The sequence below is a fragment of the Akebia trifoliata genome, chromosome 1 (genome assembly GCF_017979445.1).
Source record: "Akebia trifoliata isolate Shusen 1 chromosome 1, ASM1797944v1, whole genome shotgun sequence".
Classification (NCBI taxonomy): Eukaryota; Viridiplantae; Streptophyta; class Magnoliopsida; order Ranunculales; family Lardizabalaceae; genus Akebia; species Akebia trifoliata.
Window position 1 is genome coordinate 2,629,261 of NC_141375.1, and position 26,203 is coordinate 2,655,463.

The window sequence follows — 26,203 nt, forward strand, 5'->3', positions numbered from 1 at the left end:
GGATCGGGTCCTTTTTGGGATATGGTTGATCCAGATCTGATCCTTATAGGAATCCAAAAAATTGACCAGACCCAAAATTATCAGGATGAATCGGGTTTCGGGTCTGATCCCATCCATTGACAGCCCTACTCAGATGAGCCCCAAATACACTAATACTGCATTCGAAAAATCCGTGTGAAGGCTAAAATCATCTGAACACGCTCGGTTTTTTGAAACTTCAGTGTTTGGGATGGATTGGAACTCTTTTTAATTGCCGATTCCTTCGTCAAAATCAACCGACTCTCTCAATTACCAACTTTTCAACGAGCCTCCGCAACTCCGCAACATGTTCCGCAAAAACAGTGTAAGAGGACCACTAACTAAAGGTAACGGTTGTGAAAAGCACTCTTCGAGATAGCTTTGCCTTGGTGCGTGGAAGCAACACCAATATAACGAAATCCTTAGGTAATTTTATTAATATGATGGCAAGGCAACACAGTATATGCTCTCTGACGTACTCGGTGAAGGATGGACTTGGACAGTGAATCACAATCCCTCCTCATCATTAGAAGGAAACATCAATTCTTTAGGCCAATCATATTGGGCTTTATGAAGGCCTGTTATCTGTCTAAAGCCCAACAATGTGGCCCATTTATAAAAGGACCTTGAAACATTTATTTACATTGGCACGTGGCCTTAATACATTGGACTTGGAGACGTTATGTAATGGACGTCCTCGTTTCAGATACATGAACTTATTGCCAAAGTTGAATCCCAAAGATTTAATTAACTCATACCCCTCCTCCACTTCCCCGTGTTTTGGTGAATATTTATAATAGCCAGGGTAGGGTGTTCAAACTGATGATATCTTTTTGAGCTTACTCTCCTCTTGTAGGCGGCCAACTAAAAAACCCTTCATTTTAATTTCCAAAATCTTGTCATCTCCAAGCTCTTTTTTGACCTCTTGTTATTGGGGTTTTAAGGGTTTGGTAGATATAATAATCTTAAGATTGCATTCGACATTTATATATATGTATAGTTCATGGGCCATATGTAGAAACATGTAAAAACACTGTGATGAGAAGATCATCCTCACAAAAAATCAGCTCAATCTAAAACTTCTAAATCATTAAAAGTGATTTACAAATTATTGGTAAAAAATCGACAGTCCACATTCTAAATCACTTTTAATGGGGTTAGAAGTTTTAGATTGGACTGAATTTTTTTTTTTTTCCGGATGATCTTCCCATCATAGAGATCAGTTCAATCCGAAACTTCTAAACCATATTTTGAAAATTTATTTATGTTACATTGTTTTTACATATGTTTTCTCATATGTCCCTTCATCCGTTCCCATATATATATATATATATATATATATAGGGTCCCGTTCGGCACCCTAAGTTTTACCACACACTTTAACAAACGCGTTTTGTCCTACATGGGTTAGAAGTTTCGGAATGGGCTGATTTTTGGTGAGGAAGATCTCTTTGGTGAGGAGATCATCCTCACCAAAAATCAGCTCATTCCAAAATTTCTAACCCCATCAAAAATGATTTACAAAAAATGGACGATCCACGATTTTTCAACTTGTAAACATGGGGCTAAACATTTCGGAATGGGCTGATTTTCGGGGAGGATGATCTTCTAATCATAGAGATCATCCTCACCAAAAATCAGCCCATTCCAAAACTTCTAACCCATGTAGGATAAAAAACGTTTGTTAAAGTGTGTGGTAAAACTTAGAGTGCTGAACATTTCCCTATATGGGTCCCGTTCAGCACCCTAAGCTTTACCACACACTTTAACAAACGTGTTTTGTCTTACATGGGTTAGAAGTTTTGGAATGGGCTGATTTTTGGTGAGGATGATCTCTATGATGAGGAGATCATCATCACCAACAATCAGCTCATTCCAAAACTTCTAACCCCATCAAAAATGGTTTACAAAAAATGGACGGTCCATGATTTTTCAACGTGTAAACATGGGGCTAAACATTTCGGAATGGGCTGATTTTTGGGGAGGATGATCTTCTAATCATAGAGATCATCCTCACCAAAAATCAGCCCATTCCAAAACTTCTAACCCATGTAGGACAAAAAACGTTTGTTAAAGTGTGTGGTAAAACTTAGGGTGCTGAATATATATATATATATATGGGTCCCGTTCAGCAACAAACATTTTGACAAACATTTTGGCAAAACATTTTTCAAAACATGGGTTAGAGATCTTGGAATGAGCTGATTTTTGGTGAGGATGATCTCTACGGTGAGGAGATCATCCTCACCAAAAATCAGCCAATTCCAAAACTTCTAGCCCCAGTTTACAAGTTGAAAAATCGTGGACCGTCCATTTCTTGTAAACCATTTTTGATGGGGTTAGAAGTTTTGGAATGGGCTGATTTTTGGTGATGATGATCTCCTCACAGTAGAGATCATCCTCACAAAAATCAGCCCATTCCAAAACCTCTAACCCATGTTTTGAAAAATGTTTTGCCAAAATGTTTGTCAAAATGTTTGTTGCTGAACATTTCCCTATATATATATATGTAAAAACAATGTAACATTAATAAATTTTCAAAATATGAATTAGAAGTTTCTGATTGAGTTGATTTTTTGTGAGGATGATCTCTATGATGGGAAGATCATCTGGTAAAAAAATCAGTCCAATCTGAAACTTTTACCCCCATTAAAAGTGATTTAGAATGTGGATCGTCGATTTTTTACCAATTTTTGCCAATAATTTGTAAATCACTTTTGATGGATTTAGAAATTTCAGATTGAGCTGATTTTTTGTGAGGATGATCTTCTCATCATAGTGACCATCCTCGCAAAAAATCAGCTCAATCCAAAACCTCTAACCCATACTTTGAAAAACCATTATTTTTACATATGTCCCTTGAACCGCCCCCATATATATATATATATATATGTGTGTGTGTGTGTGTATATTTTCCGGCTGACAAATAAGAAAAGAAAAACTTCTACCAACGAGTTTGAGAAGACTACTACTGATTTTGAGGTAAAAGGTCAAAGGTTTTTTGGTTATGTGTTGAAGAAGAGCATTAGGTCCTTTTGCTTTAGTATATTAGAGAAGACCAGGTCAAGCAGTCAAGCATCTGCTTGAAATCACAAGGCTTTAAATATGCACCGGAGGATCATGTCTCAGTCACCCTAACCACACGACCACACACACGAAAAAACAAAACAAATAAAAAAGAGCCAAAATTGCCCCTAATCAATGGATCAGGTCTGGATGGGGAACTTCATAATATGTCAACAATATGTTTAATTTGCACACTTTCTCACATTTTATCGGATCTGGACATATGATTTAATCCAAAACCAATCTAGTGGGTTATCAAATCAGATCCAAATTATAGGAACATATCAGATTTCAAGAGTCTGATTTGATCCAATCCATTGACAGCACTACCCCCATAATTTTGAATTCAAATCTTTATCTAGGTTAATGCTCAAAAAATATTATCCATAAAATGCTGAAAACATATGCAATCAATCTGATCTTTCTAGCAACCAGAAGACGATGATGATCAGGACCTTGCAATGTCTTGTGGAATTCAATTCAGAAGCAAATTCGATGGGCAAGTGTTATAACGTTTTTCTAATAGAGCATGGCAACAATAGTGTTACAATATGATTAAATACACCAAAACTGTGGATTACAAGAATCCTAGATTTTATATTTCTTTATCCAGTCTGAATTACAGAGGGTTTACATGCTTGGTTTCATTTAGAAAGAGACAGCCGAATACAAAATTGAAAAAATCCTGACCTTTGATGGTTTCACCACTCCCAAATATCGCTTTTGTATCATAGTTGCAAGCTCTCGTGCAGTCGGGACAGTAGGTAACCTGCATTTGGTGTTGAGATTAGAATCTAAGAATACATATAGAAAGCACATCAAATGACAACTTAATTATAATAATTTCCAAATGAAAGCCTCCTTAAATTAACGTTACAACTTAAGGAGACATTATATGTGTATTCCAGGAAAACTGGCCATTTGATTATTTATGGTGAAACCGTGCCATTTAATATTTAATGGTTACATATTTTGCTTGTATGGTATGCTTTCTAGTAGGTTTAACCATAATCACCAAGTCAGGATTCAGGATTAGGTTGGCAATGAGAGAAAATTTCAAAAAGTATGGGAAGAAAGTTGAACTAGGGTTAGGGCTGTGTAAGTACTTGCTCTTATTAAATGGTGTTCTCATATTATATCATCAAACCCAATATTAAACTAGAATAATAAATCAAATCATCAAATCCAACATTGATATCATTCATTTATCCACAAAAAGCAACCATAGGGCCACTACATACTCAACGTTTATATCGTTCAAAATAAAAAATATAATCATGAAACTAATTTTCGAAAAATAAAATTAAAAGTATATGTGATGATTTTCTTCTTCCAATTGTTGCTTTAAAAACAAAATAAAAAAGTTAAAAGAGGCACTTTTTCATTTTAGTTACTAAAACTCACGATTAAATCAATGAAGGAAAAAAGACATGATTAAATTGTATAATTTTGTGACTATGGATTTAACAACATAACGGATTCCAGTTATTTGACTGAAAATGAGTAGTCTATTTTAAGAACACACCTCCAATAACTTTGGTTGGAAAGAGCAATCAAGCATTACATCCACACCATACATGGCCCTGGATGTTGAACTATGCATTTCCGGGTGCACTGTTGCAGCTGATTCAAACACGGTTCGAATCATTTTTCGAACTCTCTGATGGATATCCAACCACTTAACTGAAATGCACATACCATTAGATATCAAAAGCTAAAACAAGTGGTTTATTGGAGATGAGAATAATGGAAAGTCAGGTATTATATTATAAAATATAAATACGTGGATCAGGATACCTTGATGTTCCTTTTCAAACTCCATTACAAATTCTGGTGTATACATGTGTTTCAATTTCCCAATATAATTCTGAAATCCATAAGATTGACTACAGGATTAGTAATATTGGACACATGTAAGGGAATTTCTATGAATATAATGAAGAGAAGCAGCAAAAGATTATATAGTTAGTGATCTATTTGGGTTTTTGGTTATAATCCTCCTCCCCCATTGTTCTACAAAGTAATAATGCTTGAAACTTACCATAACTGTGAAATGAGTTTCATACTCAAATAATGTGCTCTTGTCCAAAGAATATGGGTTATTTGCCAGCCTAACCTGCAAAAACATCAAGTACATAATTTGCAAAGCAATGTCAATGTTCTTATCTATTAAACAATTATATCAAAAACATTTTCTTCCGTGAAAAATTTACAGATTTTTTCAAGAAATTGCATACTCAAAAGATTATGCACGTACCCAGAAAACATCGGAAAGGAATATTTCTAGAGGATTCACACTTCGAACCAAGACTACATATCGGAGATCAAACTTCTTTCCTTTGAATAAAGCAGGATGCTCAATATATTTCTGGCATATTTTCGGACCTGTCTCCATAAGACGGATGATAGCAGATAAATCACCAGTAACAGTTGTATCGATTGTCCGTGCCATGTTCCATGGTTTTAAAATCCATAAATTGTCAAGCCCATCTCTTTTTCGTGCATAATAGTCACCAATGAGTTGAGAGAGATTTGTTTCTAGATTATAAGTAGGTTGAAACCAATCAGGAGATCCCTGTGCCTGTTTGAAAAAGGGAAAAAAATTCATATTATTTATGATAGCTGCTATTGGCATTTGGCACCCTAACGTTTACTTATTACACCCCAATTTCTTAAATTATTTATCAAACCTAATTAAAGATTAAAACACATTTCAAACATTACAAAGCTTTAAATAATAATTAAAAAAAAAAGGCAAGAGAGAGTGTTTCAATTGGCACCCCCACTTCTACTTATTCTCAGTCATTGACTCTCTTTTTTTAATTTTAATTGAGATGTAATAAGTAAAAGTTGGTGTGCCAATAGCAGATCTCTTATTTGTATCCTGCCTACATCATAAATCATGGGTATTGCAATAGTAGACATGCCACACCAAACTAAGGCAAGAACATGGTTATGATGGACAATGTATTGGAAAGTCTTAGGTTCATTTTAGAGAAGTGGCCCACACAGCATCTCCAATTCTCCGTGAAAGCATAAGCCCATAATTCTAAGGGAACATTGTGAAAGCATAACCTTGTGAATGGTCTCTGCCAAATGGTGCTTCATGACGAGACAGGCTTCAAAGGGAAATTGATTTATGTACTGATGGTCGGTTAATCCAGTAGCTTTTTTCACTTCCTCATCCACTTGGGCACATGTCCAAATAATATCTGCATTTTTTGGGTCAGTTGCTGCAAGGAAAACAAATCATGGCATTAGTTTTTACAATAGAAATTATTGAAAACTACCAGACAAACAATATTAAGTAGACCAGCCAACCATGAAGAGACTCGCAATTTTGATATAAGAATTAAGAGATCAAATGTGGAAGAAAAGGGTAAAATGAGAAATCCAATGCCCGCCCCCACCAACTCCCTCCTCCCAAACCTTGAAAAGTTGTAGTGCTACCAGAAATCCAAATAATGAACACCATGAAATTGGCCATATCTTGTTGATCTATAAATGCTCTTCATGTCCATAAGACTCAGTTGGCATCGACCCAACTTCTAACTGTGTTCAAGTCGCATGTGATACAACTCTAGAGAAAGTCAAGTTGAACAATCTGGATTTTAGTTTACTACCAAGAAATAGGATAAAACAGTAGATGGGCATGCTTTAGTTTACAACAGGTCCAAGATAAGATATAGAATATGGGACCAAACCAGAGTTTTTTGGTCGAGCGACAACACAAACTTCTAGTGTTAGATAACTAGTACAACAATCTTCCCCATATAACAATCTTTATCAACCATGGTTTTGGGTTCAACACTGCTTGAGTATTTTTTTTTTTTTTAATCGTTAAAGATGATTTTATTGAGAAGAAAACAAGGGGGTCGAGAAGACCCTCCCGATACAAAGAAAAGAAAAGAAACGAAGAAAGCAAGGCAAAAAAAACAACAACAACGAAGCACACACGACCAACAGTTACACACACGATAAGGCGTACACCCTGTCCCATCTTGCCACAAAGTCTTCAAAGAAGATTCTCTTGAATTCCTTATAAAGTTTGCTCACCAAGAGAATAAGAATTCCAAGATAGATAGAACTAGTCCTTCCAAAGTGGAAACTTTCCGTTCAAAAATGCGTCTGTTCCGTTCTTTCCAAATGCTCCAACAAATTGCAAAAAGAGTCAAAGATTAAAGAATCCGCTTCGATAACAAAAAAGAACCTCCCCACGACAACCAAACTTCTAAAGTTGACTTGACGGAGAGGGGAAAACAACCCACAATACCGAATAAAGACATGAAATGCGACCAAGCAAGATGAACTACCCAGCAATGAATGAAAAGATGATCCACTGATTCCCCTTGAGAACCACACATACAACATTGATTTGGAGAAATAAAGCCTCTTTTGATTAACTGATTCAACGTTGCGAGTCTCCCTAATGTTGCCAACCAAATAAAACAAGATATCTTAAGGGATATCATACCACCCCAGACAACTAGATGACGGAAGGATGATGTGCTCTTTTGGCGAATACCATTGTACAAAGATTTAACCGTGAACCTTCTATCCCTAGTACCTTCCCACAGTCTCTTGTCGTCCAATGAGTTATGCCTATAATTATTCTCCACCATAACAATTAGCCTCCCTAGCATATCTACCTCCTAGTCATTGAAGGTTCTTCTATACCCAAAATCCCAGTTTGTCAAATCATTAACAAAAGTCTTGTAAACCGCGATAACTTGATTCTTTTTTGAAGGCAAGTCAAAGAGATCCAGAAACAAGTCCTTAAGGGGACCATTTCCACACCACCAATCCTCCCAGAATCTCACCTTAGCCATTTCCCAACCTTATATTTCACTCTTCTCTTGAAAAGTGTAAGTCTTTTTAGGATACCTTCCACACCCCACACCCCACACCCCATTGCGCCTCTCGCCGGGCCACTCTCCCAACCATTCTCCTTCTCCCCATATTTATCGATAATTACTCTCCTCCAAAGACTCTCCCCTTCCTCCCCAAACCTCCAAAGTCATTTCCCCAACAAAGCCGAATTCATAGATCCAAACTTCCGAAAACCTAAACCCCCATTTTTCTTAGGTATTGTAAGAACATTTTAAATTGTTTATAAAGATTATGTCAACTGAAATATTAGAACAAAACAGACCACACAAAACTGAGATTAGAGACCAAAACTGCATCAGAAATGAACTGTAAAAGCACATACTGAGTACAAATTCAGGGCGTTTCAAAAACTCTTCTACTTGAGGTATATCTGTATATACACGTAGAGCAAATCCATCATTTCGACAAAGCTTTTCAGTCTTAGAGGCCTCTTTGCAAGGAGATGCAGAGGAGGCAGAACAATTGGAACCAAGTTGCTGACGATATTTTTCGTACTCCTGAATGAGAATTGCAGATGAACCGTTAAAAAAGTAAAGAATGCCAGTTTTGTTTAGAAATATATTAGCACACAATTACCTGGATAAAATAATTCTGTGGAGTATGGAACCAAGCTGTAAGCCTGGCAGACCGTTGCTTATCCTCTCCAATACCAAATAGGAAGTCACGAGTACATTCATCACCTTTACGAACATTCTGGGTCGGCCATAAAACAGAAAAGCTGAAAACATTTTGTTCAAGTTAAATAAAATTGTAGTAGGTTTTTTGGCTTAAGTTACTCAGAAGAAACAAAAATTGCATCAGTAAATATAATTAGCTCTTGTAAACCCATAAAATCTTAAAATCAGGGACCCCGGCCAAGAAATTTAAGTCCTAAATGTACAAGGCATGACCTTATGTGTTTGAGCTAAAGCTTTAAGAATATGTAAGTACTCAACTGATGTGTATAAACCAGTAGAAATCTAGAAGCAAGCACCTTCAAATTCAATGCATTAAAAACTGTAGCAATTAAAGAGAACACAAAAACGATAAAAACTGAAGAACAGTAAAAGAGCACCTTATGGCTGATGCTAACTTCCCCTCTGGCATGTAGAGAAATGGAGACACCCTGAAGTTTGGCTCATCACTATGCCGCAAAGCTGAACCTAGTTCATCCATCACATACCTACAGGGCACTCCCAAACATGTCTGTCATTTGGAGGTAATAAGCAATAGAATCAATTTGGCCTTTTATTGATGCATTTTGAAAATGAAAAAAAAAAGATCTGATTAATAATAGGATTGCTCAGTACGAATTTACAATGGAAAAACTTTTGTTCATTGCATAATCACTGAAGGAAGGTTAGTCATACATTTGGAGAATTTGCTTCTACACAGAAACGAAGACCTTCGAGAACTAATATTGGACTGGGAAAGAAAAGGAGAAAAGGTAAAGTCTAAGCGCATATGGCATGAAAGGTAATCATAACCGAAATCAGTGTTGCTTGGAGATGTAGAACGCGCATATGGCATGAAAGGAAATCATAACAGAAATCAGTGTTGCTTGGAGATGTTGAGTCTAAGCGCTAAGATATTTAGATTATTTTTTTGCTCCTTTTTTACATGACATTTACTGCATATTAAAAGTTGAAACATAATTTTTTTGTTGTTGTTTAAGCCCCACCTAGACCCTAAGCGAGGTCCACTACCTAGGCCCCGCCTAGCACTTTTAACAACCTTGATCCACACTTTTCTCGATGCACCTCTTTGCAATGAATATTTCATAGCCAACATGGCCATCATCCCATAATTTCCATTTTTCGGTTTTCCCTTCCAGTTACATGCTAGGCACAGCACAATGCCACACTATTACAAAGGGAAAAAGGCATAAATAATCAATGATAATGCAAAAAATATCAATAAAGAGTTTAAGAAGTATTAAGCGTAAAAACTACAATCAAATGTCACAAAGAAAATGATGAAGACATGTACCACACGGAGGTTTCATCAATCTTTTCCTCATCTGCAAGTCTGTAAGTCATCAAGTACAACCACATTGCACTAATAACACGATCAACAAGAGGTTCATCAGGGGTCCATTCGGGAAGACGCGGTTGAAGAATTGAATCGATCACACTCTTTCCAGTTTCCAAAATTCGTGATACATTGACACCATTCAATAGAGAAATTCCAGGAAGAGATTCAAGAATTTCTAGTGCACTACTTCCAAGAGGACCAGGAATATCCACCTGCATAGAATATATAAATATGAATGTGAAGTCGCTCCCATAATTCTATTTAGAAAAAATGTGTATGCCTAGAATGAGAAAACTAGCATCAAGATATATAATACCTCCAAAGCTCTCAAACAACTAAATCCATTTAGAAATTTCAACAAGTTGTCAGCAGAGTTCTCATCCAATGGATTTCCCCGAAGATTCAAATAGGAAAGAGATGGCATTTCCACAGGAGAAAATGTCTGGTGAAAAAGAAAAAACAATTCAGCACTTATCTGGCAACAAGAGTTGTACCTGTTAATGAAAAACCAGCACAAATCTTAAAAAAGAAAATAAAAAATAGAACATGAAAGATGCGGTAGAAGGCACACAGCATCGGTGAACAATAAGAAACTGGATGCATATCCATACACCAGATTTCTTGGTTCTACTATTTTATAATAAGCCAAGTGCTCATACAAAACATTGTAAGTGCCAGTTAACAACAACAGGGAATAATATAGACAATGAGGAACATAGAAAATGCTCAAAGAAGGAAGCCCTTTCACCTTATGCAATAGATTGTGAATACATCGATTCGACAGGTTAAGAGAGGTTATGCTCTCCAACGGATGAACAGTTTCATTGAAACAGTCTGGATTATCTTTCGAATATATTCCTCCACAAAAACCCAACGCCCAGTGACCAAAATTGTTGGTGAAACATGAATTATATATTTCCAATGTTTGAACTTCTTGGAGAATCCTATCTGCCATTTGATCATCACTTAAGACAAAATAAATAATTCAGTTACTTTCTTAAGGAAAAAAGTAATAACAACTAGCACAATAAGCAGACAGAAACATAGTTACACTACAAAGGCAAATAATCACAGCCGCTACAAAGCAAGAACGAGTATTGTCTTTCTGGTAGCAGCATATCCCTTGACCAAAAAAACTTAATGTTGATATATAATTTCTCCACAAACAACTTTTTAACCCTGTAAATACTATTGTGTAGAGTTATTGACAGTCCTTATTACTTCTATCTTGCATTTCTCCCAAAAGAAATTTATTCTCAAATAAGATTATTAAAATAATGAAGCACAAAGAACCCAAACGCATATAATAGGTTGTTATTTTTATTGGACTTTACCCTTCCACTTGAGAAAGATCGTGGAAACGGTAATTGATATACAGCAGCCAAATATCTACTTGAACTTCAGTGGTTAAAGAATCCAAGAATTACCATACAAACCCTTTGGGCTAAGAAGTGCGGCAGGTAAAATCAAGACAGAACCACCATTTAGAAAGTTGCTGGTCATATGCGGTTAAGCAAAAAAATTCACAAGGAAACGTACCAGTTTTGGAGAACCAGGTTCTCATTCAACCAGAGAGCTCTTAGATTTTTAAATTTGGTGACTTCCTGCACGACTGTTTCTGCATTCTGGAGCTTGTTACCATACAGACTAAGTGCAACCAGATTCTGATGCAAAAAAAGAAAAAGCTAGAAGTAATTACCGCTTTATAATACAATGGGCCATGATATTTCCATGGATTTGTTATATTGTCAAGAACATTAAATACATTATAGGGTCATTCAAACATTTCAGCTAATCAAACCACTGTGTTTACCTACAATGCATGTAATGTACTTGGCCACATCTAGTAAGATAACTATTCAATTATAATAAAAAAATACCTTAGAACATAAAGGTAATCAACGTCTAATGAGAATGCATCTTGAGAGTTAACAGATTCTTCAACTTCTAGCCCAAAAAACCCGTGAATTACCATATTAATTATATTACATGAACTTAAACAGCCTGAGAATTCACTTATCAAAAATAAAATTAAAAAACTAAAAATAATGTAATTGCCTAATGCTGTGCTCAACATCTTCTAGTTTGTTTCTCTTCTTTTGGTGGGTAAGCTGATTTGGCTGGGGCCCTACCATAAAGCAATTAAAAAACAATTCTAAATGGAACATTTTTTATTATAAGGAGAAAAACTGTTTGCATCCAATGCGCATTCAATAAGTATTCGAATATTGTCCACACCAAATTTTGAATTTGCCACTGCACATATCTTCATTCGGTCAGGCCTTTCAGAAAACAAAAATCTCATAAATCTATCTCTCAATCAAACACCTACCAACAGGACTAAAACCATCTTTCTTTGATATTGATTACCAACTCAATTCTCTTAGCAGATATTCGTGATTTAATACGATTAATTGGAAAGATAAATTCTTGAAGTCGTCATCATCATCAAAGCCTTATTCCAACAATGTGGGTCAGCTGAACTAATCTTCTTCCTCCATTCAGTTATGTCTAAAGCCACTTCTTCTGTTAATTCGAGTCTGTTCATATCTCAAATGCTTATGCTCGTAGTGAGTGAACAGAATACCACATTTGTTCAAATGTCTGTGCTCATCAGATCATTCAAGCGAGTGAAAATGGATTCAGGACTTGTAAACAACAAAAGGTGTACAAAGTATATATTGAGTAAGAGTGACCAACCGGAAATTTACTGGATAAATCCAGAGAGCACAGCAGAGTATCATCTATGTCAAGCTCATCAAACTCTAACCACGTTACAGCCTCGGAACCTTTCTCTTGGGCTTTATAAATCTCACTTTCTAATATTTCCGTAACATTTCCTTTGATATTGTTCTCATGCAGGTCCCCAGGCTCAAGGTTGGCCTCTTCAGAATCCAAAGCCAAATCAAGATCTACACACATCAATGAGGCCATCCTTTGAACTAACCCTGGAATTTCCTGAAGCTGCATGCACTCAAATTTGAAGAAGCTTCAGCTATAATAGAAAAAAAGAATATAAAAAATGTTCAGATTCACATTCAAAAAAATAAAGTTTTCACGTTAGACAATCCCAAATCCAATTCTTCAGCTTAATTCCAAGACTAGTTCAAGTTAAACCTGTGAACAACTGTGTCAGTCAATGACAGAAAGACATCAGTGGACCTTCAATTGCATCTATATAGAAAGAAAGTAGGAGAAAAGCCCAAAGAAAATTGAAACATAATCATCAACAGAGTAAAACAAGAGTAAAATAACAATTGATCAAGATTTTTTAGGTTTGGTTAATTTTAACAATTAATTTACCCAAAGAAACAAAATCTAGGAATTACAACTAACACTATGCCAACAAGATGTCGAAAAGCCAATCCAACAGAAATACGAGGATCAATCACTCCTACTCATAAGTCACAAAATTCTCCAAATTTTTACAAAAATCCTTAAAATTCTCTGAATAAAGGACTAGCCGATTAACTAAGCGAATTGACAAATTAATCGATGACTTATTGATTGATTGCAAAATATGCTAAATTTTTTACCCTTCGACCTCAAAATTTTATTTTCTTCAACGTTCAAATCTCAAGAACAAGATAGGGTATTTTAGGGATTTGAAGAATATGGATTTTGGGAAGAAATCCAAAAACATAGTTTCATATTTTCCGAAATTTTACCCATTTTTTACTAAACTTGTACGAAATTATCCGAATTGAAGCCCCATTGAATAATTACTGAATCTGAACTTTGTTACTATGCTCCTACTTCTCAAGATTGCAATTTTCAAAGTTTTAGATAATATCTCTAGCATCAACTTTGATCGTATAAGTGTCCATGGGTTAATCTGGTTGAAAATAAAGAATTTAATGATTTGCTCTGACTTTGCCAGCTCTCATGTTCACGAATTTCTGTTGGGAATGCGAATATAATTCAAGCATTGTTAATTTCACATAAAATTCCTACAGTTCAAGTGCCAAAACTAAAGAATCAAGAACCACATCCAAGCTCTAAACTTTATGAACTTAAACCGGAAATCTCTTCAACACGAGATATAGTAAATCAAATTGAATGATACTCCAACAATTCGAGCACCAATTCATTATCAAATTGAACCAGAAATTCAACTAAAGTAAATCAAATTGAACCAGAAATCTCATCATTAACACATAATAAAGTAAATCAAATTGAATGAAACTCCAACAATTTGAGCGCCAATTCATTGATCAAATTGAAACAGAAATCAGACAAAAGTAAATCAAATTGAACCTGAATCTCATCATTAACAAATAATAAAGTAAATAAAATTGAATGAAACTCCAACAATTTGAGTGCCAATTCGTTAATCAAATTGAACCAGAAATCCGACTAAAGTAAATCAAATTGAACCAGAAATCTCATCATTAACACATAATAATATAGATCAAATTTAATGAAACTCCAACAATTTGATCGCCAATTCATTAATCAAATTGAACCAGAAATCCAACTAAAGTAAATCAAATTGAACCAGAAATATCAATATTAACACATAAATAGAGTAAATATCACTATTAACCAGAAATCCAACAATTTGAGTGCCAATTCATTGATCAAATTGAACCAGAAATCCGACTAAAGTTGTTGGAATATGACCTTACAAATTGAACAAATGAAGTTAAAATCTAAAGCTACACGTGTTAAAGTTAGTTATTATACTTAGTCTGTTATGAGTTAGTTAGTCTGTTATTTGAGTTAGTTATTATAATTAGTCTGTTATGAGTTGGTTAGTCTGTTATTTCTCATTTTGCTTTGTATAAATATAGTTCAAGTACTCTGTAATTAACAATCCAATTTCATTTTCATGAAAGCATTTTTCAGTTCATCTCTTCTATTTTCATCTCCGTGATCTTTTCTCACAAACCAAAACCTCAATTCATCTGAAATTTGACATGTTATCAGATTGAAAATCATTTTTTTTTGCTTCCCCTACCTTACAAAGAATTTGCTCTAAAATCTTTGTAATTCTCCTTATACATACTTTCTTGCATTTCTTGGAGAAATTTTTGAAATGACTTCTGATGACGAAAATTCTATCAGTTCTCATACTTCTCATTGCATAATCAATCCTTCGGACAATTCATCAAGTCCATACTACTTGCATCCAAGCGACAATCCTGGTGCATTACTTGTTTCAGAAATCTTTACTAGTGATAACTACATCGCATAGAGTCGATCAATCACCACTGCTCTAACAGTCAAGAACAAAGCAACGTTCATTGATGGTACGATTCTTGCTCCTCCTGTTAATCAGTGTGTTCTTCATACTGCTTAGCTGTATGCCAATAATTTGGTTCTCTCGTGGTTAATGAATTATATTTCTAAGGAAATAAGGAACAGTCTTCTTTATGTTGCATCTGTTGTTGATCTTTGGAAAAAGTTGAAAATAAGATACTTAAGAAGCAATGGTCTGAGAGTTTTTCATCTTGAAAAATCTCTAAGTTCTATTACTCAGGGTTCTTCATCGATCACTGAGTATTTTAGTTATTTCAAAACCTTATGAGATGAGTATGTCAATTACAGACCATTCCCAACTTGTAGCTGTGGAAAGAAGGCAACATGTACCCGCAACCTGTTTGATTTTTTGTTAATTAGACAGCAGCCTGATTATGTGTTAAAATTCTTCGTTGGTTTAACTGACTCCTATGCTTCAATTCAAAGCCAATTGCTTATGGTTTCACCATTGCCAAGTATGGCAAAAGTATTCTCTTTACTACTTCAAGAGGACAGCCAGAGACAACTCAATAATTATGTCAGCAATGAAACTCATGTTTTGCTTGCCAAACAGAATCATCAACCATCTATTCCATCGAAGTTTTCCAAAGACAAACAGAAGAGATCTTCTCTATATTGCACTCATTGTGGATACAATGGACATACAGTAGAGATACCCTCCTGGCATGGCTGGATTGGACCAAAGGGAAAATAGAACCCACCCACTGCTCATGCTGCTATGTCAATCTTTGAGGTCTATATTCAAAACAGTAACGAGAATCAAACGTTTTCTTTAACTTCTGACGAATTCAATAAATTGCTAGCATTTGCAAATTCTAACTCATCTCTAATACCTACCCACACAACTTCATCAGCTGTAAACATTGTTACTTCTCAATTTTCTGGTAAACCTTCAAACCTTTGCTATTCTGTTTCTTCATCTTTACAATATGTATCCTCATGGATTCTGGATACAGGTGCAACAGATCATATGATCTGTTCACCACTATTATATTCATCTACACCTAAATCAATCAATACTTCTATTAATTTGCCAAATGGGAACTCTGTTCCAACTTCACATATTGGCAATATTTGTCTCTCAAACACATTATATTTGCATGTGTTATGTGTTCCCAGTTTTTCATTCAATTTACTATCTGTTTCTAAGTTAACAAAGTAGTCTAATACTAGTGTCTCTTTCTTTGACTCCTACTGCCTTTTACAGGACCATTCAACAAAGAAGATGATTGGGATTGCCTTTGAGAAACATGGACTGTACCACCTATCTCAAGCCACTTCAAAAGCTGCTCCCTGCAATCAAACCAAGTTTAATTCTTCATCTTTTGTCTCAGTTATTACTCAAAATCAATTAGATACTTGGCATTATAAATTAGGCCATGTTTCTAACTCGAGAATGCCTTTTCTTAGACAACTAGAGTCATCTATACCTTTCAATTCTACAAATGTCTATGATGTATGTCATTTAGCAAAGCAAAGAAAGATTTCATTTCTTGTATCTCAAACCAGTTCAAATAAAATGTTTAACTTGATCCATTGTGATATATGGGGTCCCTTCAATGTTGTTTCCTACTCCGGTTTCAAATACTTCCTTACTATAGTTGATGACTATACACGTTGTACTTGGGTATACATGCTCAAGATGAAATCTGAAGTTCCTTCTATAATCAAAAATTTCTGCAAAATGGTAGAAACACAGTTTAGTACTTCTATCAAAATAGTAAGGTCAGACAATGGACCTGAATTCCTTTTGACTCAATTCTATAATGACAATGGCATTATACATCAAAGAAGTTGTGTGAAAACTCCACAACAAAATGGAGTTGTGGAAAGGAAACATCAACATTTATTAAACACTGTCAGGGCTTTAATGTTTCAAGCAAACATGCCTTTAATCTTTTGGAGTGACTGTGTGTTAATTGCAGCACACATTATAAATAGAATTCCTACTCCTCTTCTCAAAAAACAAAACACCATTCGAAATGCTATTTGATAAACCACCTAATCTTTCTCACCTCAGAGTGTTTGGTTGTCTTTGCTTTGCATCAACACTCACAAATCATAGTAATAAATTTGACCCGAGAGCTACAAAATGTATATTCTTAAGTTATCTTTCTGACATAAAAGACTACAAACTAATGGACCTTAACACAAATAAGGTATTCATCTCAAGAAATGTAGTCTTTTCTGAAAATGTCTTTCCTTTCAAGGCTTTTCCATCTATTCCTGAAACACATACCTTCATATTTCCTCCAACAAATTCTGCTTCAGATTTCAACTTTCATTCTTCTGATATTCATTCTTATGATATTCATTCTGATCAAAATCTAACTTCACATTAGAACCTTAATTCAGATCAGAATATTACATCAAATCAACACCTCATCTCATATCAGAATCTTACAAACCATCAACTACCTTTGAACAATGAATTTGTTCCTCCTCTTCGAAAATCTCCAAGAATTAAACAAATGCCAAATTACTTACAGGATTACTATAGTGGTACTGCTTCACAGGTTCAAAATGCAACTCACTCATCTGCTATTGTTGATTGCTCTCCTAACAAGGTATTCTATATCCCATATCTGATTTTCTTTCTGCAAATCGATTGTCCACTTCTCATAAAGTCTTTCTAGTATCCCTTTCAACCTCCCAAGAACCCAAAAATTATAAATTGACTGCTAAAATTCCTGAATGGCAAGCTGCAATGCAAAATGAAATAAATGCCTTAAGAGTTAAATAAAACTTGGGAACTTGTTACTCTTCCTAAAAATAAACAGACCATAGGTTGTAAGTGGGTATTTCGAATCAAGTATAAGGCAGATGGAACTATAGAAAGACACAAAGCTAGATTGGTAGCTAAAGGCTACACTCAACAAGAAGGATTAGACTTCTTTGACACTTTTTCTCCAGTAGCAAAGATTACTTCCATTCGGCTACTGCTTGCTATAGTTGCTATTAAAAATTGGCATATTCACCAATTAGATGTTAAGAATGCATTTTTACATGGTGAATTGCATGAAGAAGTTTATATGGCGCTACCCCCTGGTTTGGTTGTCAAGGGAGAAAATAAAGTTTGTAAACTTTTGAAGAGTCTCTATGGTTTGAAACAAGTATCTAGGCAATGGTTTGCTAAACTGTCCACAGCATTGCTTGATTATGATTTTACTCAAGGTAGCTTAGAGTGTTCTTTGTTTATCAAGAAATCTTAATCATCCTTCATAGCTTTACTAGTTTATGTAGATGATATTCTTTTGGCCTGTGACAACTTGCTTGAAATACAACTGCTCAAAACTTTTCTACATGATAAGTTTACAATTAGAGATTTGGGGGAACTCAAATATTTTCTCGGATTTGAGGTAGCAAGATCTAAAACTGGCATATCAATTTGTCGAAGGAAGTATGTTTTAGACATACTTGACCAAGCTGGAATTCTTGGTGCAAAAACTGCAGCTTTTCCAATGGAATCGAATTTAAAACTCACTGCTTCAGATTCTGATTTGTATGAAGATCCTTCAGCCTATAGAAGATTAGTTGGGAGGTTGTTATACTTAACAGTAACTTGACCTGACCTTGCCTATTCAGTCCAAGTTCTCAATCAATTTTTAGCCAAACCAACTATTAGTCATTACCAAGCAACCATTTGAGTTCTCAGGTATCTGAAGGGGACAAGGATTATTCTTCCCAGCTTCATCAGAATTGCAACTCGAGGCTTTCTCAAACAGTGATTGAGTAGGGGTGTATCGACACTCGAAGGAGTGTAGCTTTGCCATCTTCTTGGGTGATTCATTAATTTCATGGAAGAGTAAAAAGCAAGCTATAATAAGCAAATCTTCTGCAGAAGCAAAATATAGGGCCCTTGCTTCAACAACTTGTGAGATTCAATGGCTCCTTTATGCACTGCAAGACCTAAGTATCAACCACCAGCAGCCAACTTTGGTTTATACAGACAGTAAATCAGTATTTTCTATTGCAACTAATCCAGTCCAACACGAGAGAACAAAGCACATACAGATAGACTGTCATCTTATAAGAGAGAAGCTGCAACAACATATCATCAAGCTCTTCCATGTCCCTTCAAGATTGCAACTAGCGGATATTTTAACAAAGCCTCTAGGCTCTCTTCCATTTCATCATACTCTCCGCTAGATGAACATCCTAAATATACATGTTCATCTTGAGGGGGGGGGGTTTGGAATATAGCCTCACGGATTGAACAAATGGAGTTAAAATCTAAAGCTACACGTGTTAAACTGGACGAGAAGAGGAAGAGTTAGTTATTATAGTTAGTCTGTTATGAGTTAGTTATTATAGTTAGTCTGTTATTTCTCATTTTGCCTTGCATAAATATAGTTCTAGTACTCTGTAATCAACAATCCAATTTCATTTTCATGAAAGTATTTTTCAGTTCATCTCTTCTATTTTCATCTCCATGATCTTTTCTCACAAACCAAAACCTCAATTCACCTGAAATTTGACAAAAGTAAATCAAATTGAACCAGAAATTTCATCATTACCACATAATAAATTAAATCAAATTGAATAAAACTCCAACAATTTGAGCGCCAAATGCCAATTCGTCAATCCGACTAGAACAACAAAACAAAAAACCACAGAAACAAAAGAATCGAGAACCGAATCCAAGCTCTAAATTTTATGAACTTAAACCATATATCCCATCATTAAAATAAAGTAAATTAAATTGACTGAAACTCCAACAATTTGAACACCAGTTCGTTAATCCAACTAAAACCACTGAAATCTCACAAAAACCACATGCGAGACGCAACCATGACACCCTAAAGCTCGAACTCTGAGATTGAAATTACGACCTGTTTTCGAGCATCAGCGAGGCGAAATGTCCAGGCGTGGTCGATGAGAAACACTTGAGACTCCTTCTCCATAGAATCCGAAGTGAGAACGAGTCGTCTCTGCAGATCATTCTCGCAGGGTTCGACTTGAAAGAAGTTTCCACCATCGAAGGTCTCTGTTGAGAGCTTATGAAAGAGCTGGCGGTGAAGAGATGGAGGAACGTTTGAAGCTGCGAGAAGGATACCATGAACTTTAACAAAGTCTTCGAAGGTTTCGATTCTTGAAGAAGCCATCGATAGGATTTCTTTTTTTTTTTTCAAGTTTTTTTTTTTTTTAACAGAAATTCGTTTGTTACAGTGAGAGCTTCACCTTTAGTTCAGTCCAGTGCGAACTGCGAAATGGGAAAGAAGAAAGTGCGACTTCTAGAGTCTTCTTCTATGGGAAACCCAAAGGACCGTCTACCATTAGTGGGCCTAGTCCGATAAAGTAAGGCCCATGATACTTTTAAAACCAGATTAAAACCTTTTATAAATTTATATTTTTATTTAAATAATTATAAATTTATATTTTAATAATTATTATTACTTTCTATATAAATTTATATTTTAATAGAAAATTTTAGATTTTACATATTTATTATCTAAACAAATATGATTTTATGATTAAACTTCTTCTAACCTACCTTATTTTATAAAAACATTCATACTTATTTTCATATAAATAAATAATTGCAAACCAAGTGGAATGATTTATCTCATCAAAGATGAGTTGACTTGTTCGAGACAATTTGATTTTATCTATTAATGAACCAAAGACGTCAATCCGAGATTTGAAGTCATGTAATGAGTACTTTATATCTAAAAACATGTAGCCCAATTGCCACCCCTAGTTATTATAAATTTGAATTAATAATCTAAGATTTTGGTGAACATTTGAACCATGTGTTTCAAAGAGATGACATATAATCTTAAATGAGAGGTATAAAATCATTGGAATACGCCGATCTTTAATAATCTCTTGATAAAATCTTTGATTTACCTTCTCAAAAATCATTTTCTTTGTAAAAAGAATTTTATCATTATTTAGTATTTATTTTAATTTTAAATCATAATAAAAATATATAAATAAGATTGTTTACTCAAGCAAACTGCCAAATAAGATTGTGGAGTAAACCCCATCCCTAGAACATCAGTAAATAATAAATGCATATGTTGGAGTGCTTTGCGTAAAAGTTGGTGTCGCAATAGCATTCCTCTTTATAAATTAAATTAAAGAGCCGTGCTACACCTATTAAAAAACAATGTGACGTGAAATGTCCATATAACCTTAGATTTTTTTTCCTCAAGATACGCAACGAAAAATATATGATTTGTATACATTCCACACTGAGTGATTTTGAGTAGTTTTTTCAAGTCAGCTTAATATTATTTGCTATGCTAACCTGACTAATTTTTTTTTTTTTTTAAGAAGAACTTGGGTGAGATTTTAAGTCTTACTACAGTAGCAATCCAGCACCCACAGCCCTCAAAATAAAATATAAAAAGATTTTTTTGAACTTGATTCAAGGTTTTAAAAATGGGCGATTACGAAACTCCCACCCAACTCCAAAATTTAAATTAAATTCAACGGTGAAAAATAAATTTTTCTTTTCAAAGTTCATATAATTTTGTCCTCACCAACTTGAAGCACTAAATCATGTTTTTTAATGTCATAAGGTGAGCCCAAGGACCTTTAGTAAGGGCGAAATCCTTACTAACTCCTAAAAAACAATCAACTTACTAACATGGAATGTGCATAGGATCATAAATGTTTTTAATCCGACTAACTTTAGTCTGTGTTTGAAAATCGTGAGTTGACATGTGAGAGTCCAACTCATGCAAGTTACCTAATTACGTGTGTCTGAAAGATTCAACTAGTGTGAGTCACCAACTCGGCCAAGTCTCGATCAAGATAAAAGTAAGGGGTTTCAACTTTCATTCTAAAAGGTGAGAGCTGGAAACTCTCATCTCTCTCACCCATATTTTTGAGATTTTTAGTCGAAATCAGGGATTTCTGATTCAAAATCTTACTAAGTTGGTAAGGAAAGTATTTCTCTAGATTTTTTTATTTTGTATCTCAAGGAAAAAAATAAATCTATGGTTCACATTCACTTCAGTTAGTGTATTTGAATGTTTTTTTTAAGTCAGCTTAGTACTATTCTTAAGAAAAAAAAAAGACTTAGAGAGTCAGCAACAACATTATTGAAACAATATTATATTATTCATATAAAAATGAAAAGAAATAACAACAAAATAAAGAAAATAAAATATTTCTCTCTCTCTCTCTATCTCCAAAAAAATTCCTGGACTGAATCCTGCCATGAAAGCACAATCACCAACAATACCAAAATCCCACCAAGTCCCCAAGAAGAACTCCCAATTCTCAGCACGAACGAAGCATCCAGAGACGGAAACATCGGACCATTAACACTTCTTTGCATCGAAGACGAAGAAGAAACAGCTCTAATGGCGACTATAAGACCAGCAAGAACCATAGGTAGAACAAAACCAGAGCTCAAACTCGTATCGTATCGCGTATCGGTCTTTCGGTGCCTCACGTACAGTGGAGAAAGTACTACTGCTGAAGCAAATGCTAGCAACATTGCTACCGATCTGTGAGACGAGTTTCGAACTAAGTACGTTTGAGTCGCCATTAATGCGGAAATTGTGAGAAATGTTGAAGATCTGGTTGTGTTAATTAGCTTGTTGAGGTAAAGAAGAGTGAGAGCGAAGGAGGCAATTTATTGATGGAATATGGCCTAGGGATTCGTGGGGACGTGAAGATGGGCGACAAAAGTGAAAGAAAACCGTCCAAAAAGTGAAAAGGAGTGGGAAAGAAAAGTGGTCTCAATGCTTGTGAAGTAAGGTATCTATTTCTTTCATCATGTGATTCGCTGCTTCGGCGGAGTATTTTGGTTGATAGACCCACGCTTCAAAATGTTGTTTTTATCAGATTAGAATGTATGCGTTACGCAAACCCACATGTATCTGAAGGGTTTATTTATAATTTAAAATACTAAATAAAGTGTGATTTTAAAGATAGTTAAAAATACCGTATAGTGCCCTATTTCTATAAATACAAATGGTGTCTACATGGCACAATTTGATTAGGAAATAAACATACTAGACTGCATGTTTGAAACACCAACTAAAGCGTGCCACCTGAATGTCTCTTCTCACATCAACAACTTCACCATGTTTTTGTAATTTTTGCATGATGGGTGGCACTGATTCGTAACGATAAAAAAAAATTAGTTTATCCAATTTTCAACTTTTGACGTTCAAATTTAGATGTTTTGTAGTCGAATCCGATTTTAAAGATGTATTCATCTTTTATCTCGAAGTGACATGTTTTATATTTTTTAGTATGAATTGTGCTTATTTAAATTTTATGTGTATGCTATTGTTTTGGATTTTTGACCTATGAAGATGCCAGCTTAGCTAAGTTGGTAAGTCGTGTGGAGTATTGATCCTGCGACCCGAGCTCAAAACCTTTTGAGCCCACTTTCACACTTACCACAGAACCCCTTGTTTGTCTAGCAAAATAAAAAACAAAAAACTTTGATGGTCTATCAATTCTGGCTCACACCCAAAATTCAGCCTAATTGGTGATTTATGCATTCTGGACTAGATGATTTTCTTCCATTATGGGCTTACGGGAGTAAGTCACCCATGTATTACAAGCCCATGTTGATGCCTAAATAAAGTTAAAATGAAAATGGATTACATAGAGTCCCACGTGGCATATTAAAGGATCATGGAGTGAATAGCTATTCCACTCCCAGGAGTACAAAATCCATACTCTTCTCCTTTATAGCTTTGTAAGGGTGGTGTGAACACAAAATGCGAAAGGTTGAGAAAATATCCCAGGAATTAAAGTGTTCTGCTGGCGCCAAATCAGATGTCTTTTTTGCGTAATCCGTAATATGGTGTTTAAGTCACGGACAACGCTATGTTTGGATTAAGAGGAACGGGAGAGAAAGGAGGACAAGAGAGAAATATTCTCATTTCGCTTGTTTGGATTGTTTAGTGGGAATAGAAGAGAAAAAAATAAGAGAGAAGAGAGAAAAGAATGAGAATTTTCTTTCTCTTCCAAAGTTGAGAGAGAAATTCTTTTAAAATATTTTATAGAATCGTGATAAACTGACTATCCCATGTGGCAAATTCAATCAATTTCCTGGTGTAGCAAGTTTGAAAATCGTAGATTTGCACTCCTCGAGAAATACGATTCTCTCAAGATACACCTTTTTATGGGGATGTGCAGTTGTGTATCCTGAGAAGCGCAAATCTACAATTCCAAACTTGCCACATTAGGGTAGTCAATTGAGTTTGCCACATGCGATAGTCAGATTATCACAATTCCATTTATAATTCCAACTCTGCCGCTAGATCTCTTTTCAAAGTATTTTAAAATTTTAAAAGTTGTCCCAAATTCTCTTTGGTCAATCCAAACATGGTGGAGAGAAATTGTTTCTCTTCTCTTGTGAGTTTCTCTTCTCTCCACTTTTCTTAATCCAAACATTGCAGGGAGAGAGAAATAGGTGTTATTAGTGCCCCAAATTTTACTTCTATGCCCCAATTTCTTTAATTCTTTAGGGTGAATCTCTATTTCGTTTGCTGAATATGCTGAAATTTCGAATTTGATACACTGGTCATTTGTATTTTCAAAACATGCATTCACCATTTTTATAACCTATGAACTTTGTGAGCAGGGATGGATTTACAATGGGGGCACTTGCCCTCACAAGAACTTTCGAAGTCTTTAGATTAATGAAATAGTGCGACAAATATTAGCGATGGATAAAAAATCTATGACTATTGCCCCTACAAAAAAAATCCCACTTTTAATTGCCCTCACAAAATATTTGTTTCGCTCTAAGTTGACCTCGTAATGTTTTTCTAATCTTAATTGCCCCCATATGGGCAAAATCCTAGGTCCTCCCCTGCTATTGAGTTTATCACTTTTAATATCTATGAGTTTGTAGATGTACTAACGAATTCAATTAATTTATTATAAAAGTGATGGGAATTAAAGTGAGCAATGTACCAAGACCGAATTTTGGACATAAGTTGGGCACATATTGGGAAAAATCCCAATTATCTATCACACCCAGATTAAAAATTAAAACACACTATTCAAACGTTACAAATTAGGTTCAAGTTATTATCTCAAAATTACAAAAACATTATAATATCCATTTAATCAATTTCTGTAGTTTTTTTACAGTTAGGAATAGGCTCATATAAAATCCAAAAAAATAAATTGGAATTTTGGCCCAAAAAAACTTTGAATGACACTCCAACTTTTCCTTATTCTCACTCATTCATTTATTTTTTTAAATTTTAATTGAGGAGTAATAATTAAAGTTGGGGTGCCAATAGAAACTCTCAAAAAATCCAAAAGTTATTTGTTTAATAAGTATGTCTCAATATACTATTAAAAGTAAGTTTAAACTTTAAATCAAATCATTATCAACTTGGAATCCATCTAGACAATTTGACTCAATTGGATTTCAAGGGAGCTTGATCCTCGTCGAGTTGTTAAGATCTTAATTAGAGCCTTCAAATGATTTTATTTTTGCTCAAATTCAACTTACCAATTGAAAGCCATGAAGTCATGAAAAAAGATAAGAAAGGGCCAAAAAACAAAAAAAATACACTACTATGGGATGATAGAATAATGCTGAATGAAGTGACCTAGACTGGAACCTCATATCGCACTTCTAGACGTGAAAATGTATGGAAACTATAGATGCTTTCATAGAGATACGAGTGAAGGGGCATTTATGGTTCATATCCACTTTCACGTCAAGAAGTGCGATATTAGGTTTCAGCTTGAGATCACTCTAGCACGACTCATAATGATGTGCATGTCACGTGCAATGCGCATGTTGCAACTAATAAAGTTTACATTTGAGTGTGGAATGAAAAGTCAAATGGGAGTAATGTGACATCATTGTTAGTTAATGGAAGTAGCAATCATGAGGAATTTTCACGTGTCTTTGAAGGAATTGGTAAGTTGGAGTTGTCACACCACCCTCAATTTTTTTCCAGAGTCGTGATAATCTGATTCCTCGCTCTGACATACTCCCCCATACTCTCCT

At 35.0% G+C, this 26,203-nt stretch overlaps 1 protein-coding gene across 1 annotated transcript; it reads right to left on the bottom strand.

Moving 5' to 3' along the window:
• Positions 1–3,644: 3,644 nt before the first annotated feature.
• Positions 3,645–20,411, bottom strand: LOC147410364 (tubulin-tyrosine ligase). Its single transcript, XM_086434485.1, has 15 exons — positions 20,082–20,411; positions 12,688–12,951; positions 11,527–11,651; positions 10,736–10,952; positions 10,304–10,429; positions 9,943–10,199; positions 9,029–9,136; positions 8,551–8,692; positions 8,297–8,471; positions 6,160–6,317; positions 5,342–5,665; positions 5,126–5,200; positions 4,882–4,951; positions 4,610–4,767; positions 3,645–3,853 (listed from the first exon to the last, which is right to left on the bottom strand). Exons 1-15 carry the CDS (start codon positions 20,352–20,354, stop codon positions 3,704–3,706), a joined length of 2,622 nt encoding a protein of 873 aa, XP_086290611.1. The 5' UTR covers positions 20,355–20,411; the 3' UTR covers positions 3,645–3,703.
• Positions 20,412–26,203: the final 5,792 nt, after the last annotated feature.

Bases quoted from the DNA above. Each gene is read 5' to 3' on its own strand.
- LOC147410364 (XM_086434485.1), bottom strand. From the start codon at position 20,354: ATGGCTTCTTCAAGAATCGAAACCTTCGAAGACTTTGTTAAAGTTCAT. The intron at 8,472-8,550 runs GTAATTGTGTGC...ATTCTCATTCAG, and splicing joins CACAGAATTATTTTATCCAG to GAGTACGAAAAATATCGTCA. The intron at 6,318-8,296 runs GTATGTGCTTTT...TTTTCCTTGCAG, and splicing joins ACGCCCTGAATTTGTACTCA to CAACTGACCCAAAAAATGCA.